The sequence below is a fragment of the Eucyclogobius newberryi genome, unplaced genomic scaffold (genome assembly GCF_026437365.1).
Source record: "Eucyclogobius newberryi isolate DKJ021-1_F unplaced genomic scaffold, fEucNew1.0.hap1 SCAF_2, whole genome shotgun sequence".
Classification (NCBI taxonomy): domain Eukaryota; kingdom Metazoa; phylum Chordata; class Actinopteri; order Gobiiformes; family Gobiidae; genus Eucyclogobius; species Eucyclogobius newberryi.
The window spans coordinates 40,245,418-40,271,804 of NW_027315834.1; the positions used below are offsets into that span (position 1 = coordinate 40,245,418).

The window sequence follows — 26,387 nt, forward strand, 5'->3', positions numbered from 1 at the left end:
GGTTTGCAAACAAAGGGATCTACAATTACCACTTGTTTAAGACAACTGCATTTTCAGTTTTCCCCTAAATCATCTGAGGACCCTCTGAAATCCTCTTGCGACCCCCAGGGGAGTCCCGACCCACAGGTTGAGAACCACTGGTCTGAGTTAGAGAATGGCAAACTACCATCAACTGTTAACATAAACAGTGGAATTAGCAGTCTCAACTTACAACTGTATAAAAACGAGGCCTTGCTTTTGAAACGCTTGATTGGCTTTCACATTATAAATAAATTGGGGCAAAGTACGGTATATAAAACACATTTTAAAGTAATGGGATATCCTGAACTATGGGGATTGCATGTGGTCTCCAGGGGTCAGAGCCCTTTGGTCAAAGTGATTGTACAGTGTTGGCTATTCTCAAACAAATACTGTAACAGAACAGTGCAGTCAAACAATGACTAATGAGTGGATTAGATCATAACCACATTTAAAACAAAAATACATTTTGAAACGCTGTCACTTAAAATACAAAAGGCGAGAGCTGGTTCAAAATGAACTTACATAGAAATAGTTTAAAGCAGCATTCCACCTGAAAACAAACAGTAGTCCACAATCTCAAGGTGACAGTCGACTGTATCTCTTGTCTTGAGAGGAACATGTTTCACATTGTAGATTGCAATTTGTGTGGGATCATCAGAGTATATTTTTATTTATTTCATATTCAGTGAATGACAGGTTGTACACTGAAGTATTGCTTTACACACATGTAGAAGAAAATTAAATGTGTTAGTGAAAAATACAATCAAGAAAAAAATCTTTGTCTAATATTTTAACAACTTGCAAAGCCCTCATAACCATGTTGATGCATTAGCAGTATAAATGCTTCATTTCTGATTCATTTATTAATGCATGCCTAATAAATGTTTGATGATATTCAATGGGACTGTCTGATACATATTTAATGGGGTTTAATAAAGTCGATCCTCAATGAGCACTGACAGATGAGGCGGCCGGATGAATGTCCAAATCGTTTTGGTAATTTCATAAAAACAATAAATAAGACTAAAAAGCACATACAGAATTGATGAGATAAAAAGTAGGAATGTAAACATTCATAAAACACATCCACACACATTCACACTCACAATACACCTCTTATGAGCTATGTATTTTGTTATTGTCTTATCCGCTACAGTGTGTGACAGCAGTGGGTGAAACAACAGCGCTCTGTGCTGCTTTGGAGCGTCACTCCGACACATGTAACAGTTTGTACCAAGCACAAAGACGGTCTCCTCCTTTCACTCAGTCCATCTTGTCCCTGCTGCGTTTCATTATTTTGCACTAAGTGAGGAAGTCCACAGAGCGAAACATATCTGTGCCTTAAGGAGTGCAACACGTGGTTATTATGAGTCCGTCTCCTCGGGTTCTACTATTGCTCACATCACTAGCTCTAGCTGCCTCTTAACTTGCTCCTTTATAATCGTCTCTTCAAGTGTCCGCTCTGTGCCGATGCAGAGCAGAAACATCAGTCCAGTGTTGGGTGTCACAGGGTCACAGAGGCTCACTCAGGGGTGCAGTGGTGACAGCAGGTGGAAGGGAACGGCAGGTGCTATAGCTCGCTCTGACGGACAGGAGGCTCCAGCTTGTGTGACAGCGCGGTCAGGACTTTGTCAAACTTCTCGTAGCGCTCTGACTGGCTGCCCTCAGAGCCACGGCTTCCCCAGAGAAGACGCATCTGAAACTCGGTTTGAAAGATTTCGCCAATCTCTGCTTGCTCCTGTAACTCTGTGGAGAGCAAAATGGGAAAATAAAATCACTATGGTACGTTTTTATAACTTTTGGAAAATATAAATGGCACAAACCTATGTTATACTATAAATATTATACAATGCGTTATTTTCATTGACAACGACATGTTTCTGAGCCATATCTGGATACACTTTTGAGGCACACAGTCTACTGCTGCCCTCCAGGTAATGTGTATTCATCTGTAAACATTAATATCACAGTACCACACAAAGTACAGGAACTACTGAGAAATATTCATGAGTACTTTAATAACATTTCCCCTACAGTGATTTAAATAAACCAAATCCCATATCTAGAATAATCTAAATGATAAAACACAAAACACGAAGCTGAATACATCTGAGCGTGTTTTAATCAAGACGAGGCGAGTGATCTCAGGTCAGCTGCGTTCAAAGCAAGCTGAATATAAAGATGTGCGCTGAGAGATATTGACAGGCCCATTCAATAAAGCAGTAATGAGCTCAAACTGAGAACCGATCGGCGAAGGTTAAGGATCAATACAGTAAACACAGTGGCCACAGGAAAACATGATCCTTCCACATCCCGGACACTAATCACACCTGGCGTCATTACACGCGCGTCCGAAGAGGTTCACATGAGGTACCTCGCAGTTTGGTCTCAGCGTTGCTTGTGTAGATGGCGCCGTGATGAGCGATGGTTCGAGCTGCTTCCAGGTGATGCATGATTACGTCGACCCCGACCTCCGCACTCTCCCAGGCCTCCAGCCCCTCGCCCAGAGCGACGCCTCTCTCCAGCAGAGACAGGACGGGGATGATGTGGGGGAACGTGGTGTTGGACAGGACACTGGACTCTGCAGACGAGAAGGGGATGTGTGGATTCTTCAGTTTGTTTCATGACATTTTGGGTGTAATTGACCAGGAAGAATGCAATAAAGTCAAACTGTCATGTTCAGATGCATGTTTTGACAGATAAAATAGATGGGTACTTATTTACATGGGCAAATATTTTAGTAGGCCGCGGATTAGCCCGTACACCACGCCAAAATAGGGATTGAACTGAGACTAAACCTGGACAAGAACAGGTTTTAGACAATTTTGAAGCACGATATATTGCTGCAGAAAAGTATCGCGATAAACAATGATATTGAACTGACACTGACACAACAACAATAAAGCAGGACATTCCCAGCAAACCATTTTTTAAAGCCACAGTATCATTGAAAAGACATGTGCTGCAACAAAACCAATAATTAGCCATAAAACATATTCAACTCTCTCAAATCTTATCGGATTACAAATAAATTGCACTATTGTGAAGAAAATGTGCACATAATAAATATTGAGCCCCAATATATTGTTCCAGCTATTATTTGTTGAGTCGATATATAGTCATTGTTGTGAAAGGCAAACTTACAGCTCATCAACCTTTTGCTTATACCAAGCTCCAAACAAATAAAACTTCCTTCAAGAAGTGTTGCAACGTAATCTTTAGACTTTGTGTATGTATCATATTCAAATGGTTTGGATTTGCCTCTTTATGACTCTACAAAGGCGTGTGATCTGAAGAATCTCCAACCAACCTTTGCCATCGTTGATATTTTTCAGAAAAGGTTTGAGTTTCTTCTCATACAAAATGGCCCCTTCTGTGTGTCTCTGCCGTAACGTCATCCACGTCTGCTCTAAACGTGAGATCTGAAACGAGACAACAGAACCGCATCTCAGTCAATCTATTGCTGGAGAATGGAAGATTTGTCAGTGTATGGCCGGAGCGTTACCTGTGGAAGCTCCAGTGCTCTCATTACTGCTGCGAACCCAAACATGTTCCCCATGTTGCTCTTGAGCTCAGCTGCTAATTGGATGGTTTTATGGAGCAAAGCAGCCCGTTCTTCTGTGCTTCCAGTGCAGCCCAACAGGTCCACCGCCATCATTATGGACATGGTGTAGAATCTGCAGTAAGGATGGAAGATAGTAAATAGAGGAATACTATTGTAGAGAGAAAAGTGTGAAAGTACTTTTCACTTGTACACAAATTGTTTTACTAGTTGACAAAGAAAGAGAAAATGAACTTTCTTATGTTTGTGTTAATTCATGAGTTCTTATCCGTGTATTGCTGTTAGGTGTTGTGGGTAACTGGAGTTCAAAGGGGTGTGTGACAGTCGGCCTATAAACATGTTTTAAAATGCTAATATCTGAAGCACAGGCACTCAAATAATTAAATTCTGCCAACATTAAGTTTTGACACTTACAGGCTCATTATGTTTTTCTAAGATGATCCCATTTTAGTCCAGATGTGGACTTGATTTAGTCTTTGTTTGTCCTGGTGTAGACTAGTTTTAGTTTTGGGTTTAGTCCTGCTTTAGTGTCAGATTGTGTTGAAAGTACAAGTGTGAACGCACCCTTAGTCTGGCTCACAGCGTGTAAAATGACCACAAACTCGAGAAAGACTAGGTCGACTGTTACTTCAAACATAATATTATTGAAGTAGAAGTAAAAGTCTGGTGTCATAAAACTACTCTGAGAAGAAGTATTCATTCCATAGATGCGCAAGTGAATTATTCCCCACATCTAACAAGAGTGACAAATTAAAAGCAGTAGGAGAACTTAAATATAGTAAAGGAGGAAGGAGGAGCAAAAGAGGACAGAGGCAAACAGAGAAGACTGAAGGCTGGGTCAATAGCTGTATTAATGAAGTAGCCCCTGAATGATACAGAAGGCCATTAAAAAGACTGTGTACCTCTCCAGCAGGTCCAGTCTGAGCTGGTGTCCGTGTGGCAGAGTCAGTAACTCCAGACCCGAGGACACTCCCATCATCCTTTGCTGCTCCGTGCTGACTCCTAATATTCTAGCCACCTACAACAATACAAGAAGTGATTAGTTTTGTCTGTCATACTGAGGTTTGATGTCGATTCCGTGTTAATGCAAAGATACCTTGCAGTCCACCGCAGTGATGTGTTTAGCTGTCGTCCGTGCGTCCACCTCAGCCAGAAGCTCTTTGACTTTCTTCAGCACGGTCATCTCCAGAGGTTTGTTCTCCGCTGGTAAAAGGCATGACTCAAACCTGGAAACAAGCACAACGGCTTTTTGTTAATATAGACGATTGCGTGTTATAAATGAATAGGTCTTCCTCTAGCTTATGGACTCGTTTTATTAATGTGAAGTCAACTGTGCCATTATTTGTTTGTACTGTGTCTTCCAAAATAATATTTTTTTGTTATAAATATAGTTACTTTTCCCTTTTATGGTCAATATTTTATCTCAAAAACATAAAACAAAGAAATCATTTTTACGACAAACTAGCCAACATTTTATTTTAACAAGAATTGAAAGTATTGCTTTACAGCCCAAACCCAGTACTGGTAGTATTGTGTACAGGTAGTATTGTGTACAGGTAGTATTGTGTACAGGTAGTATTGTGTACTGGTAGTATTGTGTACTGGTAGTATAGTGTACAGGTAGTATTGTGTACAGGTAGTATTGTGTATTGGTAGTATTGTGTACTGGTAGTATTGTGTACAGGTAGTATTGTGTACTGGTAGTATTGTGTACTGGTAGTATTGTGTACTGGTAGTATAGTGTACAGGTAGTATTGTGTACAGGTAGTATTGTGTACAGGTAGTATTGTGTACTGGTAGTATTGTGTACTGGTAGTATAGTGTACAGGTAGTATTGTATACAGGTAGTATTGTGTACTGGTAGTATTGTGTACTGGTAGTATAGTGTACAGGTAGTATTGTGTACAGGTAGTATTGTGTACTGGTAGTATTGTGTACAGGTAGTATTGTGTACTGGTAGTATAGTGTACAGGTAGTATTGTGTACAGGTAGTATTGTGTACAGGTAGTATTGTGTACTGGTAGTATTTTGTGTACTGGTAATATTGTGTACTGGTAGTATAGTGTACAGGTAGTATTGTGTACAGGTAGTATTGTGTACTGGTAGTATTGTGTACAGGTAGTATTGTGTACTGGTAGTATTGTGTACAGGTAGTATTGTGTACAGGTAGTATTGTGTACTGGTAGTATTTTGTGTACTGGTAGTATTGTGTACTGGTAGTATTGTGTACATTTGTCTGAAAATCTGCTCCATGTCAGTTGTATTCATGTTGCTTGTGTCCGTGCAGTGAGTCTCATCAGTACACAGTGTATTCACAGTGAAATCCTGCCCTCAGGCCACATCCCAGTGGACAGCAAACTCTAAGCTTCCCTCTGTTTGACAGTCTGGGCTGCATTTGTACTGTAAAAGCTTTGGTTTCCTCACGCCTGTGCAGAGGAGCAGTGACCTTTGAAAATAACTGAATGTGATGCATGAGCATCAGTCAATCCAAACAGATGAAAAGTATCACAAACAGAAAACCAATGCAACCAATGTGATATCATGTTAAAGGACATTGGATTACTGACTGCACTTTTCCAATAATATACAGATGAAAGTTCATTTTCTTGTTTCAAATGAAAACATACACTGAGAAAAAAAAGGGCTGCAGAAGGAGAGAAAAACAACTTAATTTTCCTGGTCCAAAGAAAAAGATCTGAAGAAGGCTCCAGTCAAACATAATTGGAAAATAAATAGATTTTGACGTCTGCATCCTTATAAATGCTGTTTGTTTCTGCCTTGACACGTCTAGTTTGATTTAAAGTCATACTGCATGCTAAGGCAGGTCATTTTGAAGAGCTTAAACACATTCACACTACACAGACAAATGGCTGATCTGTGTCTAATTCAACGGGAAAATAGAATAAACTAAATAAAACGATCAGATGTTCATGTTACAGCATCGTTAGTACTGACTGCATAATTAACTTTTCACCAGTGAACACAAGTGTGCTTTAAGGAATTCTCAGGTGTGCCTTGGGGAGACAAATATACCAGAGTATATGTATTTATTCACTCAATCAGTATTTTGAAGTGTCCTGAGCAACTTTTGAACCAGCTGACAAAGCAAAACAGTCATCAAATAGAAAGAACCAGACACAGGGACAAGGACAATATCTGCACCATTTTTTAAAATGTGTGCAACAAATCAAAAAAAGTTAAACTGATCAAAAACGGATCAAATCAAAACACAAAACTGAACTGCAGACCGGATGTTCCATTTGATTTGATGTGTCTCCAACAATGGAAATGATTGCTGGATACCTGTGGAAAATAATTTTGGCAGCCGCAAAAAAAAGCAATAAAAAGAAAATGGACTGAAATAACTTTTACAAAATGGAAAAATGTACATTTACTTTGAACTTACTTTGAATTCAGACACTGGGACAGATGGAACATATTTTATTTTCTGGTTTGTTCTTTGGGCTACACTATCTCCTTTTGATTTCGTTTTTTTCACTCTCTGGTCTTGTCCTGTTTGTTCTCTAAGTTTCTTTTATAATATATATATAAAAACACACACAAAAAACACTGCTCTACGTGATCTCAAAAGTATATTCCTTGTTTACACATTTCTTGACCCACTACATTTTGTTACAATGTTTTAAACGATAATACATTGTGTGTGCGTGTGTGTGTGTGTGTGCGTGTCTGTGTGTGTCTGTGTGTGCGTGCGTGTGTGTGCGTGTGTGTGTGTGTGTGCGTGTGTGCGTGTGTATGTGTGTGTGTGTATGTGTGTGTGTGTGTGTGTGTGTGTGTGTGTGTGTGTGTGTGCGTGCGTGCGTGTGTGCGTGTGTGCGTGTGTGTGTTGTGTGTGCTGTGTGTGTGTGTGTGTGTGCGTGTGTGTTTTGTGTGTGCTGTGTGTGTGTGTGTGTGTGCGTGCGTGTGTGTGTGTGCGTATGTGTGTGTGTGTGCGTGCGTGTGTGCGTGTGTGTGCGTGTGTGTGTGTGTGTGCGTGCTTGCTTATCGTACCTGGACGGCCTGAACGAAGACGCGTTCTCCACCTGCGGCGCACTGAACAGCCCCTCTCCGTCCCCCTTCACCCCCTGCTCCCTCCCTTCTTCCACTCTTAGCCTCTCCACGTAGCTCTTGGTGGGGGGCTTGGGCGGGGCGCACGGTCTGAGGTCGCAGTAGCTTCCGGCCGTCTCTGCGGAATGCGAGGGGTAGTTGGCGTGGTGGGCGGGCGAGGAGTGGGCGGAGTGAGAGGTGTGGTGTTCAGGTGGGTTATCGCAGGCTGTGGGGCTGAGCTGTGGATCGCTGGAACGCCGCAGTACAGGAGAGGGCGGGACTACAGCGAGGGCACGCCCCCCTGAGTGACATCTCTGCCTGGTTACTGAGAGAAAGAGCAGAGGCTAAACATAAGAAGTCACTCAGTTTACGTGCAGGCCAGGGAAATAGATTAGTGCCTGAGTACAATTCAAACGTATGGAAGTACACAAAACGTATGGAAGTGCAATCTTAACCTCAAACTTGCCAATAACACATCTGGAGAAGCCTGGTACTTACAACTTACTTAACCACTTAACATTTCTAAGTTATTTAAACACAATCAAATTAAATAAATGGTATTTTTAAGTGGTGCACGGTGGCAAAGGCGGTTAGCGCTCTTGCCTCCCAAGAAGGAGATCATGGGTTCGATTCCTGGACCAGACCAACATCACATGATCTCTCTGGGTGGAGTCTGCATGTTCTCCCCGTGTTACCGTGGGTTCTCTCCGGGTTCTCCGGGTTCTCCCACCGTCCAAAGACATGTATGTGTCAGGCAAAATTGGTGACTCTAAATTGGCCCTAGTGAATGAATGTGAGCGTGAACTGTCTATAATGTCTATGTCTCTGTGTTGGCCCTGCGACAAGTTGGCCACTGTCCAGGGTGTACCCCGCCTAAGGCCCGAAGTCACTGGGATAGGCTCCAGTCACCCGCGACCCCGAAAGGGAACAAGCGGTAGAAAATGGATGGATGGTATTTTTAAGTTATAATTGACTCAAGTAAATTATTTAGTTGTTTTAACTTCTACTTTTAATCTAATCTCTTTTAACTTATCAATCTAAATTGCATGCTTTATAATTTTTGTCACATCAACTTTATAATGTCATTCTGAAAGTATGATTTTGCAAAGCTGGTGACAAAATTGAGGAACAGTAACATGTTAGACAATGGATGGATAAATAAAGATTACACAGTTGTTTGGTCACGTTCTCAGTAATCGCAAATAACAGTATAATGTATAGTTTTTCGTTACAATAATCAATAATTATCGCTACATCCCTATTTGGAGGACAAAGACCATTTTCTCCCGGTTGCTTAGCGCACTCTATAATACTCTATGATACTCTATAATACTCTATAATACTCTATAATACTGACTATAATGAACACAATCTTAACAGGTTGATCACATACTGGCTGTGTAGGCTGGAGACATGGGTGTTTCTCCCACTGGAGACAGCGGGCAGCGGTACTCCTGGATCTGGTCCATGCTCATGGCACAGTTGCGCATTGCGTCTTTATGGTGGTGGATGGTGGACGGGCTGCAAACAACATAGTAAGAATGTTAAAATGTGTTCAGAGCGTGGAGAAGGCTGTCAGTACAGTCAGTGCAGTGAACCTTCCAAAGCTCACAGGGTGCCACACCATGGGAGGAACAGGAGGTTAAGGGTATGAATGCTAATTACTGTAAGGTTAGAGAAAAAACTTATTTCACGGACATTTAGTGAGTTGGTAAGCGTCATAAGTAACACAAAATATGTGTTTTTATGACTCCACATTTTGAAAGCCAACAAAGACGGAGCAGAGAGAAGTAAAAGATGAACACAGGAGAGCTCATTAACATGTTTCATTACCAAGACAAGGTCACAGTATAATGTATCAAAACATCTTAATTCACTAGAGTCTAGACACAATATTAACAGTTTGATGGTGTCAAGCTTTCTCTGGTCTGTACAATATAGATATTTAAACAATTTGTACCAATTCATATAAGAGTCAAGAGAGTTGTGGTTATTAACTTGATACATATTTGGCGTCTGAATGAGCGTTGATGATTATGGGCAAATATACGCAAGCGCTAACTGTCCCTCCTGCAGTTACACTTACGTTACCCGTGTGATTGGTTGGATTTATACTTTGTCTGCTCCTCTTGTTTGGACGGTACCTTCTACAGAATGATGGATTAAGTGCACAAGTGGGAGAGTCACAGTGAAGCGCTGCTGTGAGGGGACTGTGAGGGATTGATGTTCACTACACTAGAGGAAGTGCTGATGGGGCAGCAGAGTGAGGGGTCGGCAGTGCACTTTATAGGGCCTAAACAACACCACCTGCAGCTGGGCACAGGGTCTGGCTCGGGGTCCACTGGAGGGGCCACTGGAGGGGCCACTGGAGGGGCCACTGGAAGGGCCACTTGGAGGGCCACTGGGCTCTCAATGGGGCTGGGAGTAGTGGAGCTGTCACTGATATTTTAATAAGAAACATCAATTAAAATTGCTAAAAGGAACCGGAAAAACTTGAAGTTGGACTTGAAAATATAACATACTTTCTGGACTTGGTAATGAAGTAAATAAAGCAATAACTACTAAATGACTTAGTCCTGGTCTTGACTTGGTTTAGACCTGGTTTAGGTTTAGGCCCAATTTTGTCCCAATGTTGATGTCGTGTCTGTCCAAGTGTAAATGCACTCTATTGCAATGTATTCGCTAAAATCCCCACAAAACCTATCAACAAAAAACTGTTGCTTCCAAGTAAATGACCTTTCAGTAGGTTTAAGGTCATTAGATGTAAACCTAACCAAGTTAAAACAGAGAGTAAAATGTAAACTTGGTAAGAATGTCCTTTTTTAAAATAAGGATGGTCAAAAGAATTTGCTTGTAGGTCAATATAAAACCTACTGACAATGTGAAAAAACAACTGACCTAAAACATGCACAGCTTCCAAATATTTAGTCTGTTGTAGATTGATGGTTATCTGATATACATAACCAAGTCTTAAGCATTAGACAGAGTATGAAATATGTCTTAAACTGAACCAATGAAATCAAATATTGTGTTGTAAAAAAAAAAAAAAAATTTTTACTGCTATAATTAGTAGCACAGATACACATCCAAATACAACAGATTTGAGCAGGTTGCTCCTGTCTCACCTGTGAGGGATCATCTTTTCTGTGGTCAGGCCGTCGGTCATGGTCACACTCCTTCTCTTGATGTAGGACCCTCTGTGGCTGGACGGGGAGTAGGTGGAGCCCTGTTTGTTGGACAGGGCGAAGGTGGCCTCCAGGTACCTCAGAGGGAGGGTCCGGCTGACGGGGCAGTAGATGTGGGCCCCGCTGGACTGAGACACCACTTTACGCTGACCAATGTAATATCTGACCAGCTCCTGGACTGAGTCAAAAGTGTCGGACTCCAACACATACTGCACCTAGAAAAGAACAACATATTAGTCTCATATACAGTGTTTTATTAATGTTGTTTATAGCTCTGGTTCAGGAGCGTCTCAAAGGCATTTACCAAAGTAGATAAGAGACATTTTCAACACTTTATTAGCACATTTTGATTAGTATTTTAATTAAAAGTAGAGATCACCAAATGTTTTGACAGAGCAATAAAAACCCATAATGTATAAAGCAATTGTAGTTCTTTCAAATTGAGACAATGAATCTCTAATTGCTCTAAGAAATATTGTGTTGTGTAAAATTGTAAGTCACGTACTCTTTTGTATGTAGTGTTCCTGCTTTTATTTAGCGATAATACTAATATGTTTGTTGCCTAATTGTTACCTTTGTTTCAGTGGCTTTGACTAAGACTTTGCTGATTTTGAAGTGAATAACCTCGTTGTCCCATCGACATGTCAGGACATAGTCTCCTACACTGGTCAGAGAGTCTCGCACCAGGAAGTCGCCATTCCTCACAACCAGTGTCTCCGATACCTGCAACAGAGAAAAGAAAAATGTGCAATCAAAATTTTACTTGACCTCTCTAATATTTCTTTACTACAAGATCTTGGATTTAGACACACAGTGCATTAACTAGACACTATTTATAGTTTATTTACAGAGCATTGGGCCAAGAGCGGGAACAATTACAGCGCCATCAGCACAATTGCATGACATGGCAAATATGGAAGTTATTTGAAATGTATTGACAAAATGAGAAATGCAGAAAACAATCTCCCGTTCATGGTCAATAGATCTGCCTGAGGCGGTGCATCCTGCTGATACCAACCACTGCGCTGTCTCTGGTTTCTTTATGAGACAAGATCACAAATATTGATTGTTACAAGAAGCTTTGCACAAGACTCTGATGTGCACAAAGACAATCCAATGGGGATAAAAGCAAGAGAAACAATCTGAAAACATTTGATTTACCTTGCAGTATAAAACCTGCAAATTGTGCCGCAATTAGCCATTTACCAGCAGGTGGCAGCACTTCCACACTCCAAAGCTCCTGTGCCAATAGTAAATATTGTAACACATTATGGCCTCATGTGTCACTCTAAATCTTGTCATCATGCACAACTTTACAGAGTGCAATAAAAAATGCTCATAATTTACCAAACCGTTATGATTTCTTGAGTCTATTTGATATTCTCTGACCTGAAATGTTTAAAATAGTATATAACTAATTAGTATAAATGATTATAAATCAGCAAACACACAACAGCTACAGAGTTATGCAAAAATAAGCGAACAAAGCTAATATACTTTTCAGTAAGTGTTGGATGGAGTCAATAAGGATTGTTGTGGTAGCTGAGGGGCTGCGGGTTCCCCCAAAGTTTACACTGGAGCAAATGCATGAATACATGAATATTTTATGTAAATTAAATGAGGAAAGCCTCCCAGATGGTTCTTGTGAGCGAACGAGTACACAGAGTCTGATCAAGTGTTGGGGGGCTGGCTGTGTTTTGGGAACAAGGGCCCTCCACATGTGCACCTAGAGGAGGGAGGGGCCCCCTCTCTCGTATCTGTGTTTTAGTCACCAGCTGTGAAATCCAATTGCGTACAGGGGGCAAAACATGCAGCTGTCTGTTTGGCATGGTCTCCCACCTTCACAACGCTAAAGCAATTTCTACTGAGCTGTGACAGATGATGGGATTCATTAATCAGTGTCATTCTGTGTGTTAAGTATTTAAATGTTGCTCTCAGAATCCACACATCTTGGCACAAGATGCAATGGAGTGACAAACACATTCATTTTTTCCCCTCCTTCTCCTTGTTTTCGACACTGCTGATGCGGCTCCAGTGAAGACATGTCCCATCTCACAACCCGGACTTGTAGACCAGAATGTTCCCCAGTGGGTTATTGTTGTTTTTCCTTGCCGAGAAGGAGGGTCGAAGGACAGGGAATGCTAGGATTGCAAAATTCCTGTGAACATTGTTTAATCGGTTTCTCTATTTCATTGCCGCTCATCGAGGCAACTGGTGCTGTGATTTTGTGCGTTACAAAAATAAATTAAATTGAATCAACCAGAACTGAAGAAAAATAAATAATAAGTCAGGTTATTTGGTCCAATACATACACAGTATGTGTGAGCTTTCAGTAGAAGACATGAGGGTAAAAAAATAAACATGATTTTTGATTCATAGGTTATTTGTTCTCAGACTTGTTCCCAGTGCATGTTGGACTCTGCCAGAGCTGCACTTTGTCACGTGCTTTGTTGATTGTCTGGGTGGGTTTATTCTGGTTTCCCAGATAAAAACAGATACAATTCTTCAGCTTGAGTCCAGACCAAGCCAATAGTTCAAGATCACTGCTCCTGACAGGTTTAGCATTGGGTCAAATGCAGAGTGCACATTTGTTTACGGGGACAATAAAGGTCAATCTGATCAATGGACAGAATTCCTAGGAGCAGACAGGGATCAGAGGGTGTACGGTTTGGAGACAGGATCTCATCTCTGCTGTTTGCAGATGATGTTGGATCCAGGACCTTCCACATTTGCAGTGGCTGAGATGAGAATCAGCTCCAAATTCAAATCCAAATCCAAGGCAACAATCACGTTGCCCCGTCCAGGTGGGTGGAGAGTCCTTTCTCCAAGTGGAGGAGTTCAAGTATCTCGAGGTCTTGTTCACGGGTGAGGGAAGGATGGAACATGAGATTGACAGGCAGATTGGTGCAGCATCTTCAATGATGCGGCCGCTGCATCGGACTGTTGTGGTGAAGAAGGAGCTGAGTTGAAAGGCAAAGCTCTTGATTTACCGGTCAATCTACGTTCCTATCCTCACCTATGGTCACGACCTGGCTCGTGGATAATGGGTAGAGGTACATTTCCCTTCACTTGAGTGCCTATAGTGCCCCATATTCAAAATAAAATTCTCTGAAAATTGAATTCTGGTCCAACATTGTCCTTTTCTGGTACAATAAATAAGTTGTAGTTAAATATATTCCTTTCATCCCTCATGTAACTTAATGTAAGGAGTGTGGCCCACAAACATTCGCTCTACTTTTCGCTCTGAAATCTTGACTCTCCTCCAATTTCATGGACGTGCTTCTAAATTTATATTGTCTGCCCTTGACCCATGACCTACACTATAAAACCTGCCCAGCTCAGTGATATCATATATTATATATATCAATATTTCTTAAAGTTCCTGTATATTACCATAGTCATCTCAAGACTTCATATACTTCAGCTCATGTTCATTTAAATCATTCATTGCAAAAAGATGGCGTTTTCAAGTCAAGTTTTTACAGTGCAGTGCTGGGAAGTCGATGTGTGTGGTCCAATCAGAGGAGGGCATATTTAGGGGTGTAACAAAGGTATATGGGTGTTTTTTCTTCTTTTTTCCCAGGGTTAGTGTTAGATTCATTGCAAGTGAATCTTTCGAATCATTTACTATCCCGTGAACCCTTTACGATGAGAATGAAATATGCCTGGACTTTTATGAAGGTAGAATTAGGAATGAACTCCCTCACATTTATACAATTAATGCTATTATGTGAGCAGCGTACATAACATAACATAATGACAATGGAAAGGCGAAATAACACGATACATAGCACAAACTATATCACCATTACACTGTAAATGTTTAAGGTTTGCAGTACTTATGAAAAGTGGAGAAGAACCAATACTGAGCAATATTAATGCATTTGTGAGTTAAATCTAAAATAAGATGATCAAAATACGGGTTTAAATGGCCAAAGATTGTTACAGGCAAATGATCATAGCATATAACATACAATATTACAGGCAATATATCGAAACATTGTGAATGTTAAACATATGCGCAATCTGAACATCGAGTATATCATTTGTAGTAAAAACTGAAAAACCTGATTAAAAATAAAAATTAAAACACCGGTAAGTCTTCTTGTAAAATTTCAAATAAGGTGATATTTCTGCAATTTTGTGATTCATTTTACAGACATTCCATAAATCTCTGATCAGTACTCCCCAACTAATTAATGTTTTAACACATTTCTGTTGGATTGACCTCATTTTAATTAATTAGTTAATTAATTAAATTTAGTTAATATATTATCTTTATAGAGCTATTCATTTTGATCAATATTGCTCAGCCCTTCTTCCCTTCATGTAGTGTTTTTCTGTACATGCTCCCTCTCACAGGAATCACACTTCCTGCAGACTGTACCTCTCTGGGTATGTGTCCATGGTACCAGCCATGGCTCCGGATGTCAGCAGGGCTCAACTTCAGTTCCTCCTCCAGCTCTTTGCGCAGTTTCTCAGGGGGAGACTCCAGCAGGTACTTCTCCTTTGAGAACTACAGAGAAAATATACGAAAACAGGAAGAAAAGGGATTAAAAGGATGTAATTCACAGTAAATTCACCTGGAAACCTACTTTACAAAAGCCTAAATATAACGTTGTCTCATTCAAATAGAGTAAATCCCATGGAGGTTTTAATTTAATTTTCAAAGCACATCTTACGGCATAAAAGGGATCACGGTACTACATTGGTTTAAAAACTGTGTTCAGCGGGGAAATAGAAGCAAGGTGTATTTTGTGTTGCAGTACACGAAGCAACACGCTTACAGAAGACAGCACTGCAATACACACTGCCACATAAATACTTCATGTTCACATAAAGTACACATACACTAGTACTGCATGCACTCAGAGAGAAGGAGCAATCCAATCGACCCTGACCTGATTATCAAGAGCCAGAAATCACCAGGAGCAATCTCTTATTGTGCCCAACTGCTCCGGAGACTGGAAACTCAACATGTTTACAACCACACTCTTAAACAAGCCACACACTGGCAGATTTTAGACCCGACTACTTCTGCTCAGAATGCCTTTTATTGATCTTACAGTGAAGAACAGAAGTCAAGGAAATTGTATATGCATGAAGTATAAAACCATTTTTCACTTGATTTTAATGATAGAATTTAATGATTGTTTCCATCTTAAACAATACAACAGGTGTTCAAAAGTGAGAAGACTAATTTGGCCTTGGAGAAAATAGTTGACGTCTCAAGGCGAAACAAGAATGAATAAGATTGGGAAGGAGAACACCTGCGGGTCACAGAGGAGAAGTTAAATACATGTAAACTACGCTGATTACACTGCACTGCGCCGTCACAATGTCTTAAGTAACTGCAGGGAATCCCACCAAGAGAGAGAGAGTTCAGCTGCACCTCCGTGACAATAACACACACATTTCACCGAGACACACACACAAAGCTCAGCGCACAAAACCAACACGAAACAAACAGAGAAAGGGAATCATCTCCTGCTCTCCCGATATGAAGAGTAATGAGGTCGGAGACTGGCATCAACAGATAACTGCGGTGTCGCTGAGGCTGGCCTGTCAGTGCCGTTATTACTGACGCTGCATCTCTTCTTGGATCCCCCGTGTGTCAGTCATCGCTATTTTCACCTTTACATCCATCAATACGCTCGGGTTTGTGAGGGATTCTGAATGTCCTGCAAGAACGCGTCTACGGTTCAGGTGAAAGGATGGAAAGTGTAGAGAATGGAACGCAGTGATTGGAGAGATTGTACCGCTATGACAAGGATGTTTGACAATATGGAGCTAAATTTTATACGATAAGATAAGATAATCCTTTATTGTCCACATATGGGGAAATTCCATTGTTGCAACGCAGGTAGATACAGAGGAAAAGGACAGATAACTTATAGGAAGTTTAAAAAACACTCTTAGTAGAAGAACTCTTATAAACAAAAACTCCGAAAGACAAAACCTCTCATTTCCTAATAAGGAATGGAGGGGAAAAATAAATAAAGATAAAAATAAAATAAAAATAAAATAAAATAAAAAACAGCTAGCGTAAGACAAGATAATACTAATAATAATAATGGTAAAATAAACACTCTATTTTCATCAGTTATATGCACATGAATGTGAGTATGACAGTAATTGCACATGAATATTATGAATATGAATATTGTACTGCCATTTAGCAGTGGCAGGTTTTTATTCAGATGTATTTATTTAAAGGGGCAGTGCATATTACTGAAAATACAATGTACAGTAAATATGCCAGAGTTACAAACAACAACAGTTCGGGATCAGTGATGACAGACTTGGTTCCTCTTGAGCCAACGTCTGAGGTTTGTCTTCAATGTGTTTAACGTCAGATTGTCTCTGAAAGCAGCCGGATGTGCAAGTCTCTGTTTGACTGACAGCACTTGTTGAATGAAGGAACTGAACAGTCTCCTCCAGCAGAAGCTCTGGTTACGCTGCCACTTGTTCCAGAGCTGATTTGAATAAACTCGTTGAGGGGCGGCGGAGAAAGACCAGGGAAACGTTCATAAATTCAAAGCTAATTAGAATTTTTTTTGATTGTCAAAACTTATATAGTTATATGTCTGAAGTATCGGGCAGTGATGATATGAGTAAAGTTTGTATCTAATATTTGTAAAGCTCTTTTGCATAGAGATTCAATAAGTTTTAAGATTTTAAGATAAGCCAGGCTCGTCTTGTAACTTATAATGCAATATACAAAAATCATACAGTGAAGAAAAATATTAGTTTCTGGCAATAATGGCCTAGTTTGTTTAAAATTACAAATATCAAAATAAATAAAGTGGGATTTTTCTTTTTGCCAGCGCCTCACCCCATTTATTTTGGTTTCATGAAAAAGTAAATCTCAAAACTTGTTATGCCGTAAACAGGGATGAGACAATAAACAATATTACTATTTTTTGCATTAAAAAGGATCGACAGTAATTGTTTGTGGTAGAATTTGTATAACCGTGATAATCGCCAACAAAGACAATCACCAACAAAGGTTTCCCAGCTGATTGTGCAGAGAAAACCTACTTATCCATGATGTTCTCTTCTAGATTATTGTCATTTTCACTTTTGATAAAGTACAATACTATAATAGTTGTTAAATATGCAACTTCTTCATTCATAATATTTCAATTGTAATTATTAATATCCATAACATTCTTAAACAGTCAGCTATTTCAATAATAATTGCAACATTATTGTTATTATTTTTCATTCATTCATTTTTTACCGCTTGTTCCCGTTCGGGGTCGCGGGTGACTTGAGCCTAACCCAGTGACTTTGGGCCTTAGGCGGGGCACACCCTGGACAGGGGCCAGCTCGTCACAGGGTATTATTCTTTTTGTCCATGATAATCATCCCACGTCCTTTTGTAAACATACTTACTTTGTTATAATCATGAAGAATTCAGTGAGACTTTCCAAACATAATATGTGTATATAGTGTTTTTCCTCACAGTTTACACAGCAGTCCACTTCCCCCCCAATGGCAACGGAGAGAAACAACTGATCCAATTATCTTGCCGGATGAAATTATTGTCTCCTTTCCCTCCCGACATCCCTTTAGTTTGCCTTTTTCTGTCCTGTTTTTGCTGAATCTTCTGGGGCTGATGTGTGGATATCACTCGGCGGCCTACTCTCCCAGATTAGATTTGAGGTGCGAGTGTGCGAAGAGGCCACCGAAAGAGCACCGGGGGTCAAGTGTGCCGTTATTGCTTTCTGCCCCGTCGCTATGGAAACGCAGCGGAGACCTATCCCCCCGATCCCCCGACGATGAACTTGGTGCACGTGTGTGTATTTTCTCTTATATATATATGACGGGTTACGGGGCAAATTGAAACGTCAGCGGCGTCTCTATTTATGACACGCTCCGTGGAGTTGGCCGACGGTGACAGACAATAAAGAAACAATAATGAAAAGGAGGCCAAAAACAGGGAGGGAGTGTCATTTGTCGTAACCGAGCGCATCAAATCGCATAAAAAACCGAGGCTATATCTGCACTTCTCGGTGTAATGCAACAGGCGATGCGGCGGCAGGAGACACTGTGGATGTAACGTGTGAATTAAACAGGATCCGGGTCTATTCAGAAGCATACAAAGGCGGGACGTTACAATAGAAGTGGTTACAAAGTGAGTTCTTGGACAATAAACTAAACTAAAAGGAATGATAGCTGCATTGTTGGCGTCAAGGTCTCGGTTGCCCTGACAACATTTATTTGTCTTAAACATGAGAAATGTTGAGCTGTAACAAAGGCGTACACGTGGATATATTACCATAAGACCCGAAGAGCAATCGCACGCGTGTCTGTGGTAAATAATGACTTTCCTTTTATCCGCAATGTACTGGAAGGATATAACGATCACAGCAATATCATTTCCTCTAGCCAGACATTAACTATATCTACACCCACTACTCCCAGCGGGTTTGACTAACTACTCAGAGGTTTTCGATAATTGTTTGTGTTTATCATAGAAATGGGCGTTTGGTGAAGAGAAGCGACTCAGACTGGGGAAAAAAAAGGCTGCGCACTTCGTCTTAATGTGCATCGGTTGCTCTAATATCGACATCGGGGGAAGTTTTACGCCTGACTACTTGGTCGCAAGCACAGAAGGAAGAGTGAAGGAGGAACAGCACATCCAGCATGTGTTTATCCTAAATGGGCCTTCAATAAATCCAAGAAAGCCAAAAAATGTGTTTAGTGAGAATTATCACAATTTAACGGATGTCGCCTGACACATTACTATTTCTCAAGTTTGGGACCATTTGTGACTATACATTGAATTAAAACCCCTTAATTTTGTGTTTAAAATGGTCACGATTATTATGTTTTAGTTCTTATGACTATTTTATAACCTGACTGATGCCGATTATCAATTAACTGAATAATCTTGACATCTCTACATGACGCCAACAAACCCACCAACACAATAAGACAAAAACTGGTAGATGGACTAAACAGCAGATACTCCTGAGGTTCTTTTAGTTTCAGTTTAGTTAGCTCCTCCCTCCACTCTTAAGCCTTTTCTCCAGGTGAGTTTAATTTTATTTTGCTTTGACTTCTTGGAAATTGTGTCTCAGGTCAGATTGACAAACGATAAATAGATACTTTATTAATCCAGAGGAAAATTGCAGTGCCGTCTGCTGCTCTCATTCACACATTACTTACATAAAGAAAAATAATCATGAGAGATGAAAAGTCCACATTGAAAGAGATTTAAAAGTGTTAATTTATACATGCCATAAAGTAAAGAGATGAAGTGCTAAGGAGTTCATAAAGTGCGAGGAGTTAAAGGCATAAATCAAAGCATCCCCATAGAATTACACACACAGGGTTCTAGCTGATGTTTTTGACGAGTTATTCATATATTCTTGTTTCTGGATCTGCTCTTTAGTAAGATTTGAACCATGTCCCTCTTTCATTGTGCTGTATCAACGGTCAGAACTTTAAATGTAAATATTCTAGAAGTACCCAGAACGCAAATAGAATAGGGGAAAATACTGACAAAACTGAATATCTTGATCATTTTCTGAGTATTCCGGTAACAATAGTCGGACTATATGACGTCAGTCCAACAGAAACGTGTTTAAACATGTCTTTAAATGTTGAGGTTTATTCTGCAGACAATGTGAAATGTCTGTAAATAATCACAAAATGCCAAAATATCACTCTATGTAACCATAAAAAAATAATTATTGTATATTACCTATGTCTATAAAGGGCCGGAGTACTTTTGCACAATGGGTTAATCATCCAATAGACAAATCAAGGACACTCCAATCATGAATGGGCAAACATCTGAGTGAGGGAGGGCACCTGGTACTAGCCACTTTGCTTCAAGCCAAAAGTAGAAGCACTTAGATGTAAATGTCTAAAGCCAAAGAGATTTCCAAATTCAGATTCACCTTAATGTGTACGCGCCCAAATACCTGGAGGCAAGGCACAATAACAAACACAAGGGCAGGCAGACTGCACCGTGCGGCCGCGCAAAGTCACTCTGAATATTTTATGATGCAATATTCCACAAAGTCACTGAAAACAGCTCGTGAATAAAGAGGCTGAGACCAATTGGGGGGGAATCGCACGTCGCGCACGGCTCCAGCCAGATGGACGGACGTGAAAAAGCAGACGCGGAGCAGCTCGAGCCAGAGATATATCTGGCGGTGGACAGCTCACGGGGAGACAACAGGAACTCGTTAAAGTCGAGAGAGGAGAGGCCGCCAGGGCTGGAAGACAGGTAGCCCATTAGTCGATGAGAGAGTTTAGGCAATTTAGCAGCTGAGGCCGGACTCCGGTCCCCAGGGAGGTTAGGAAAGGCGAGCCGCGTGCATCCCCGTGCTGTGCCTATGCTGCACTTGTAATTGGATTGGGTTCTATTTTGACGACGGCGAAGGCAGACGGACTGAAACGAGCGGTCAAAAATACAACGTATGGGCCGAGGAGTGATCCGGAGAGCGATGGCGAGGACGGCGTCGCTCTGAGCATGTGTGAAGACCTGCCCTGGATACCGCCAGCTCAGCGTGATTCCTCACCTCATTCACACTAACGTGCATCTGATCTCGTTAGCCAGCGCAAAACCAATTAGGCACTCCCATACTGTGACATCAGTGCACACCCCCACGCCAAAGAGAAAAGAGTACGGTAGTGTATGGATAGAGAGTAGAGGAATAAATAAAAGGACGATAATGGGCAGACAGCAAATATATGCACATATTTGTGGTTTAGGGAGCACACGGCGAAAGGGAGTGTTTGTAGTCAGACTTTGATGCCGGTTCCTTTGTTCTGATAGGCCGTGCAACATCAATTTTAATTTCACTTCATGATATAAAAGGACATTCCCAGTATTCAAAGTGAAATGTAGCGCCAATGGCTTCCAAACATGTGATTCGGCACAGATCTTCGCACACTGTATTGAAACGGAGTGAATCCTTTAGCTTAAAAATGAATGATAAACACATGTTAAGTAAGTTGCACATTGAGTGACTGCATAACTAGAGCGTGACGTTTTTATGACACTGCTTATTAGTTTGGATGTCTCAAAATGCATGAAACGGGTTGTGCATCGTGTTCAGCTTCTGTCTGTTCAGCTTTGTCTGTGTAAAAAAGCTAAATGAAATTGCATCTTTAACAGAAGCCGCTGAATGCTAATGCAACAGAAGTGTGGCAGGCTGTGGGGCGATGGGAATTCAAGCTTTAAGAGAAAATATCTACAATAAGATTTAGCGAGATTCAAATCAAACTGGGCCAAAGCACAGAAGATTCTTTAGACAACTGACATCAGGTTTCTTACTTTTATAATCTTATTTATGAGTCTAAAGTGCTGCCAAACGTAAGAGCTCAAAATGCAATTATTGTGAGACAAGACAAAACTTCTGTGGTTCAGAATCGGCCCCAGGCAGACAAATAATAATCAAATTCAAATCAAATTCATAATCAAATTCAAACGGTTTTGGCGTGGCACACAAAACCAGCCTTTTTCCAGTTACCACACATCACATCCACGGAGTAACTAACTAACTAACTAACTAACTAACTAGTTTATTCATTGTAGCAGACAACAAGTAGTAAGCTCTTAACCAGAAACAACACACAATCCAAGTGTAACAGCCGGGATAGCGCCAAGCCTGGCATGAATCAGCATGTTGTTGTTTAGGCTTCAACTCTGCCGATCCGCGCAGAAGGAGCACGAATCTCAGCACCTTAAGCCGGTTAAGCGCATACATACATACATACATACAAACAAACAAACAAACAAACAAACAAACAAACAAACAAACAAACAAACAAACAAACAAACACGTCCAAGAGGCATAGAAACAAGGGTAGAATACGAGGTGAATCAGAAAATAACTGCAGAAGGGTTCGACAAACTAAATGCAGGACGTTTTTGTGGCACTGATGCAACACAAAAAGCGTGCACAAAAGAGAGGAATGCACTTTGAGCTTGTGTCAGAATGCACCTTCTTTCTTCTCCAGCTGCAGGGCAAGCCTCTAACCTCGTCACCATGGTAACGTCCTAAGTGGTGGTGGCAGGAGGAGAAGGGAGGGACCGGGGTGTGTGTGTGTGTGTGTGTGTGTGATGGGGCTGAACAATTTGGGAAAAACATCTCTTTGTGATTTTTCCGACAAGCTTTGCCATTAGACTTGCGATTGGAGACATAAAGATCATTCCGTTCAATCTATGCTCCAAAAAAGTCAAAGTACGTGTAAAGTACTTTTTTCCTAGATGTTTTTTGTGACAATACCATGACTTTTTCATTCAGACAGTTGGATTTCATAAAGCTATAGACTTGTGAAAGGATTTTACTGCTTTTTGGCCATGATACTAACATTTCGATACTAAGGAATAGGCTTCGATACCACAATGATAGTAAAAAAACACTTTTAAATAACACACTGTCATTTTCAACACAAAATAATAGTACTTTCTTATATACCACTCTTCTTATACTCTTCTTGGATACTTTGTCTTATACTCGCTCTGATGAAGCTCAAGAAAGGTCAAAACACTGTAGTTTTTGAAGTTCTTTAATATCGATACTTGTACAAATGAGTATCTAGCTTCACTGCTAGTTTTGGTATCGATTAGTATCTGATTTCTGATTCTTTTCACAACTCCAGTTCATAAAAAAATTATATTGGGACATCCTTGTTTACAATTTATGTCTTAATGATAGGATTAGTCTGTTTATTTTGCCATTTGTAGTTTAAAAACACATTGGGAAACAAGCAAAGCTCAAGCGTGCACAGTCTAAAAGAATCGACCAAAAAAATCCCATGTATTTCAGAATATGTTTTTTCTATTTTACTGTACGATAGGGACACGCGCTGGAATAGTTTTTTAATTCAACTGTTTTTGACTTTTTTCGGCTGGATTTGAGAGTTTTTCGTTGCGTTCGTTGTGTTGTTGTGACGTGAGCTAGCTCCGAGTGAGCCCACCAGCCCCCCCCCCGCGCGCCCTCCGGCCGCGCTAAAGTACGGCGTGTCGTCGGTACACGTTTATATACACGTTTATACGAAAGAGGAACTTCACGAACGATCGAGACACGCACTGGAATCGCTTTAAATTAACTTGTTTTGACTTTATTCGGCTGGATTGAGTGTTTTCGTCGTGTCGTTGCGATGTGTCTTGGCTCCGGCCCCGCCCCCCGGCTCCGGCCCCGCCCCCCGGCCGGCGCCGTACCGCGTTTCCACAAAGGAGGAACTCATGAAACTGCGGACAACAGTCGTCTTACCCGGAGATCGTCACGTTATCCCGTCGCAATACTGACCTAACCTAATACTGATGTGCAATTCTGTCGTATGTGCAATTACTGTGAAATTCATGTGCAATTTATGTGCTGTCGTGACACATATTCATGTGCAATTACTGTCGGGATCACATGCAATGGTATTTATTTATTTATTTATATGTCTATGGGAGTTTTTATTTATTTATAGGAGATCTTCTACTGAAAGTGTTTTTCAGACTTCCTATAAGTGATCTGTTCTTCTGTATCTACCTCTTTATCTTCCTGCGTTGCACCAATGAAATTTCCCCATGTGGGACAATAAAGGAATATCTTATCTTATCTTATCAAATCTAAAGTACAGGGTTATTCGACTTTTATGCAAAATAAGCCAGGACAGTTTGTTGTTTGAGGAGGAAATTGCAGCCTTTCGCCAATTGCATCAATTTAAATTATGATTTTGATTTAATTGTGACCAAACAACAGTGAAATCTTTAATTATCCTTCACTCGCATTGTCTAAAACGTTACCATTGCTCACATTTGTCACCAGCATTACAGAAATGGAACTTTCTGAATGACAAAATGCACTTAATGTGACAAAACAGCCAGATAAAAGACATTTATTTACATTTGAATGCATTTTCTGGACAAAACTCGCAGCAGTTTGTCTTTTTCTCTGCTCTCTCACCTTCCAGTCACAGACACGTGCACATTCAAAGGTCAAAGGTCGAATCCTTAAAGAAGACTCCTATCCCTTGATCAGGTGTCTCTTTTTCTCTCCGCCCTCTGACTCCTTGTCCTCTCCTCTTGGACAGAAGCAGGATTACAGCGGGTGAGTGGATGCTGCTATCTCTTATTGCACGCCGCGCACACGGGCATGGGGGGTACTTGGGGGCCAAGGGCAGGAGCGGGGGCCCGTATCAGTGCTCTCCAGGCCCAGGTAATCCCTGCCTGCCCCTCCAGCGTGGTCCTCATTGTTATGGAGGCTCACACAAGTGCCTTTTACACACATGTAAAGTGATTGCAGCTTTAGGAGTGACAGGGATGTTAGACCTTTTACGTCTTGTGTTTTCTAAGTGGAAAGGTGATAAATTAGCAAGTGAATTGTCAAGTAACAGCATTTTTTCACTTGCAGTTTTTGGTTGGATTAGGTTGTGATATCAACAGTATTGGGCTGGAAATTAAAAAAATAAACTTTCATTTTCTGGCTTTTAACACAGCGTAAGTTGCGTGGTCCTCTGTGCCTTTTATTTGTTTCATTTTCCTTTTTTAATTATGTTTTTATGGTTTTCTTTGCTGTGACCGGTTTTTGACTATTAGGATAAACGCACTTCTTATAGCTTTTCCTGTTGTTTTTTTAAAATAGTTTTGTGTTTATGCAGAACTTTGGAAGCGTTTCTGTTTATAAAATGTGCCAAACAAAGAAAGTGGATCAAGAATAAAGGTGTATTACAATGTCTAAGAAAGAATCCACACTAAACCAGGTATATAGGACTCAAACTGATATGTCAGACCATTCAAAGTCAACATACTGTGTAAAAATGCTATTACATACTGGATATTGTGCCACATAATGCTTTTCATATTCAATATACATGGACCAGGACCAATTTTACACTTATTTTAAGACGCGCTTTTCTGTCTGCAGATGCCATTGTGTTCTTTGCCATTATGTATAGATATATGCATTTATGTAGCATGCATACGGTAAGAATAAAGTCTCACTCTATCCTGTTGTGTTTAAAAAGAAATGATTTGAATATGAAAAAGACTTATAATATCTGTGTTTACTCTATATTGCGTACATACCATCCTACGTTCAATTCAGACTAACAATAGGACATTGCAGGCCAAAAATTATTACTCTGAGCTTGATATATTCATCATATTATTTAAACCTACTCTGCATCTTCAACTGCATTTGCTTTTCAAACAACTACACATTTTAAAATCAAAACTTTATAATCATAGAGAAACATTGAGATGATACATAGGCTTCTTGCATACAAATCAGTCAAATAAAAACTTACTGCACCAACTTTGAGGCAAATTTACTTTTAAATATAATGCAGACTTGACCCAAGCAGAGTTAAATCTGACCCAACATAAGACCTCAATGCTGCAGCCTCTAATGAGCCTTGAGCCAATTAAAATCCTTTGAAATGACCGCGTCTCGTTAATCTTGCATCTATGCGTGGAATCTGCACAGATTCTGCATTTGAAAGTCTTCCAGCAGCGGGGCATTTAGTAAAACGTGGACACAATGAAAAGAATGCATTGATTAGCAGTTTAATGAGCCTCGTGTGGGAGCGTCTGCTTGATATCAAATATC

General features: G+C 40.5%; 1 protein-coding gene across 4 annotated transcripts in view; it reads right to left on the bottom strand.

Annotated features, from left to right (window-relative positions):
• Positions 1–22: 22 nt before the first annotated feature.
• sh2d3ca (SH2 domain containing 3Ca) overlaps positions 23–26,387 on the bottom strand; it is an 84,356-nt gene continuing 57,991 nt past the window's right edge. Inside the window, exons 2-13 of one of the 4 annotated variants that reach the window (XM_072455323.1) lie at positions 15,203–15,331; positions 11,389–11,538; positions 10,756–11,030; positions 9,938–10,069; positions 9,024–9,151; positions 7,595–7,955; positions 4,680–4,809; positions 4,486–4,601; positions 3,527–3,698; positions 3,332–3,443; positions 2,396–2,602; positions 24–1,767 (exon numbers count right to left, since the gene is read on the bottom strand). In XM_072455323.1, coding sequence (XP_072311424.1) covers positions 1,592–1,767; positions 2,396–2,602; positions 3,332–3,443; positions 3,527–3,698; positions 4,486–4,601; positions 4,680–4,809; positions 7,595–7,955; positions 9,024–9,151; positions 9,938–10,069; positions 10,756–11,030; positions 11,389–11,538; positions 15,203–15,331 — 2,088 coding nt within the window. In that variant the 3' untranslated portion in view covers positions 24–1,591. Of the gene's footprint in view, positions 1,768–2,395; positions 2,603–3,331; positions 3,444–3,526; positions 3,699–4,485; positions 4,602–4,679; positions 4,810–7,594; positions 7,956–9,023; positions 9,152–9,937; positions 10,070–10,755; positions 11,031–11,388; positions 11,539–15,202; positions 15,332–26,387 lie in introns of all 4 variants that reach the window. The other 3 variants (XM_072455322.1, XM_072455325.1, XM_072455324.1) reach the window with 3 other exon arrangements.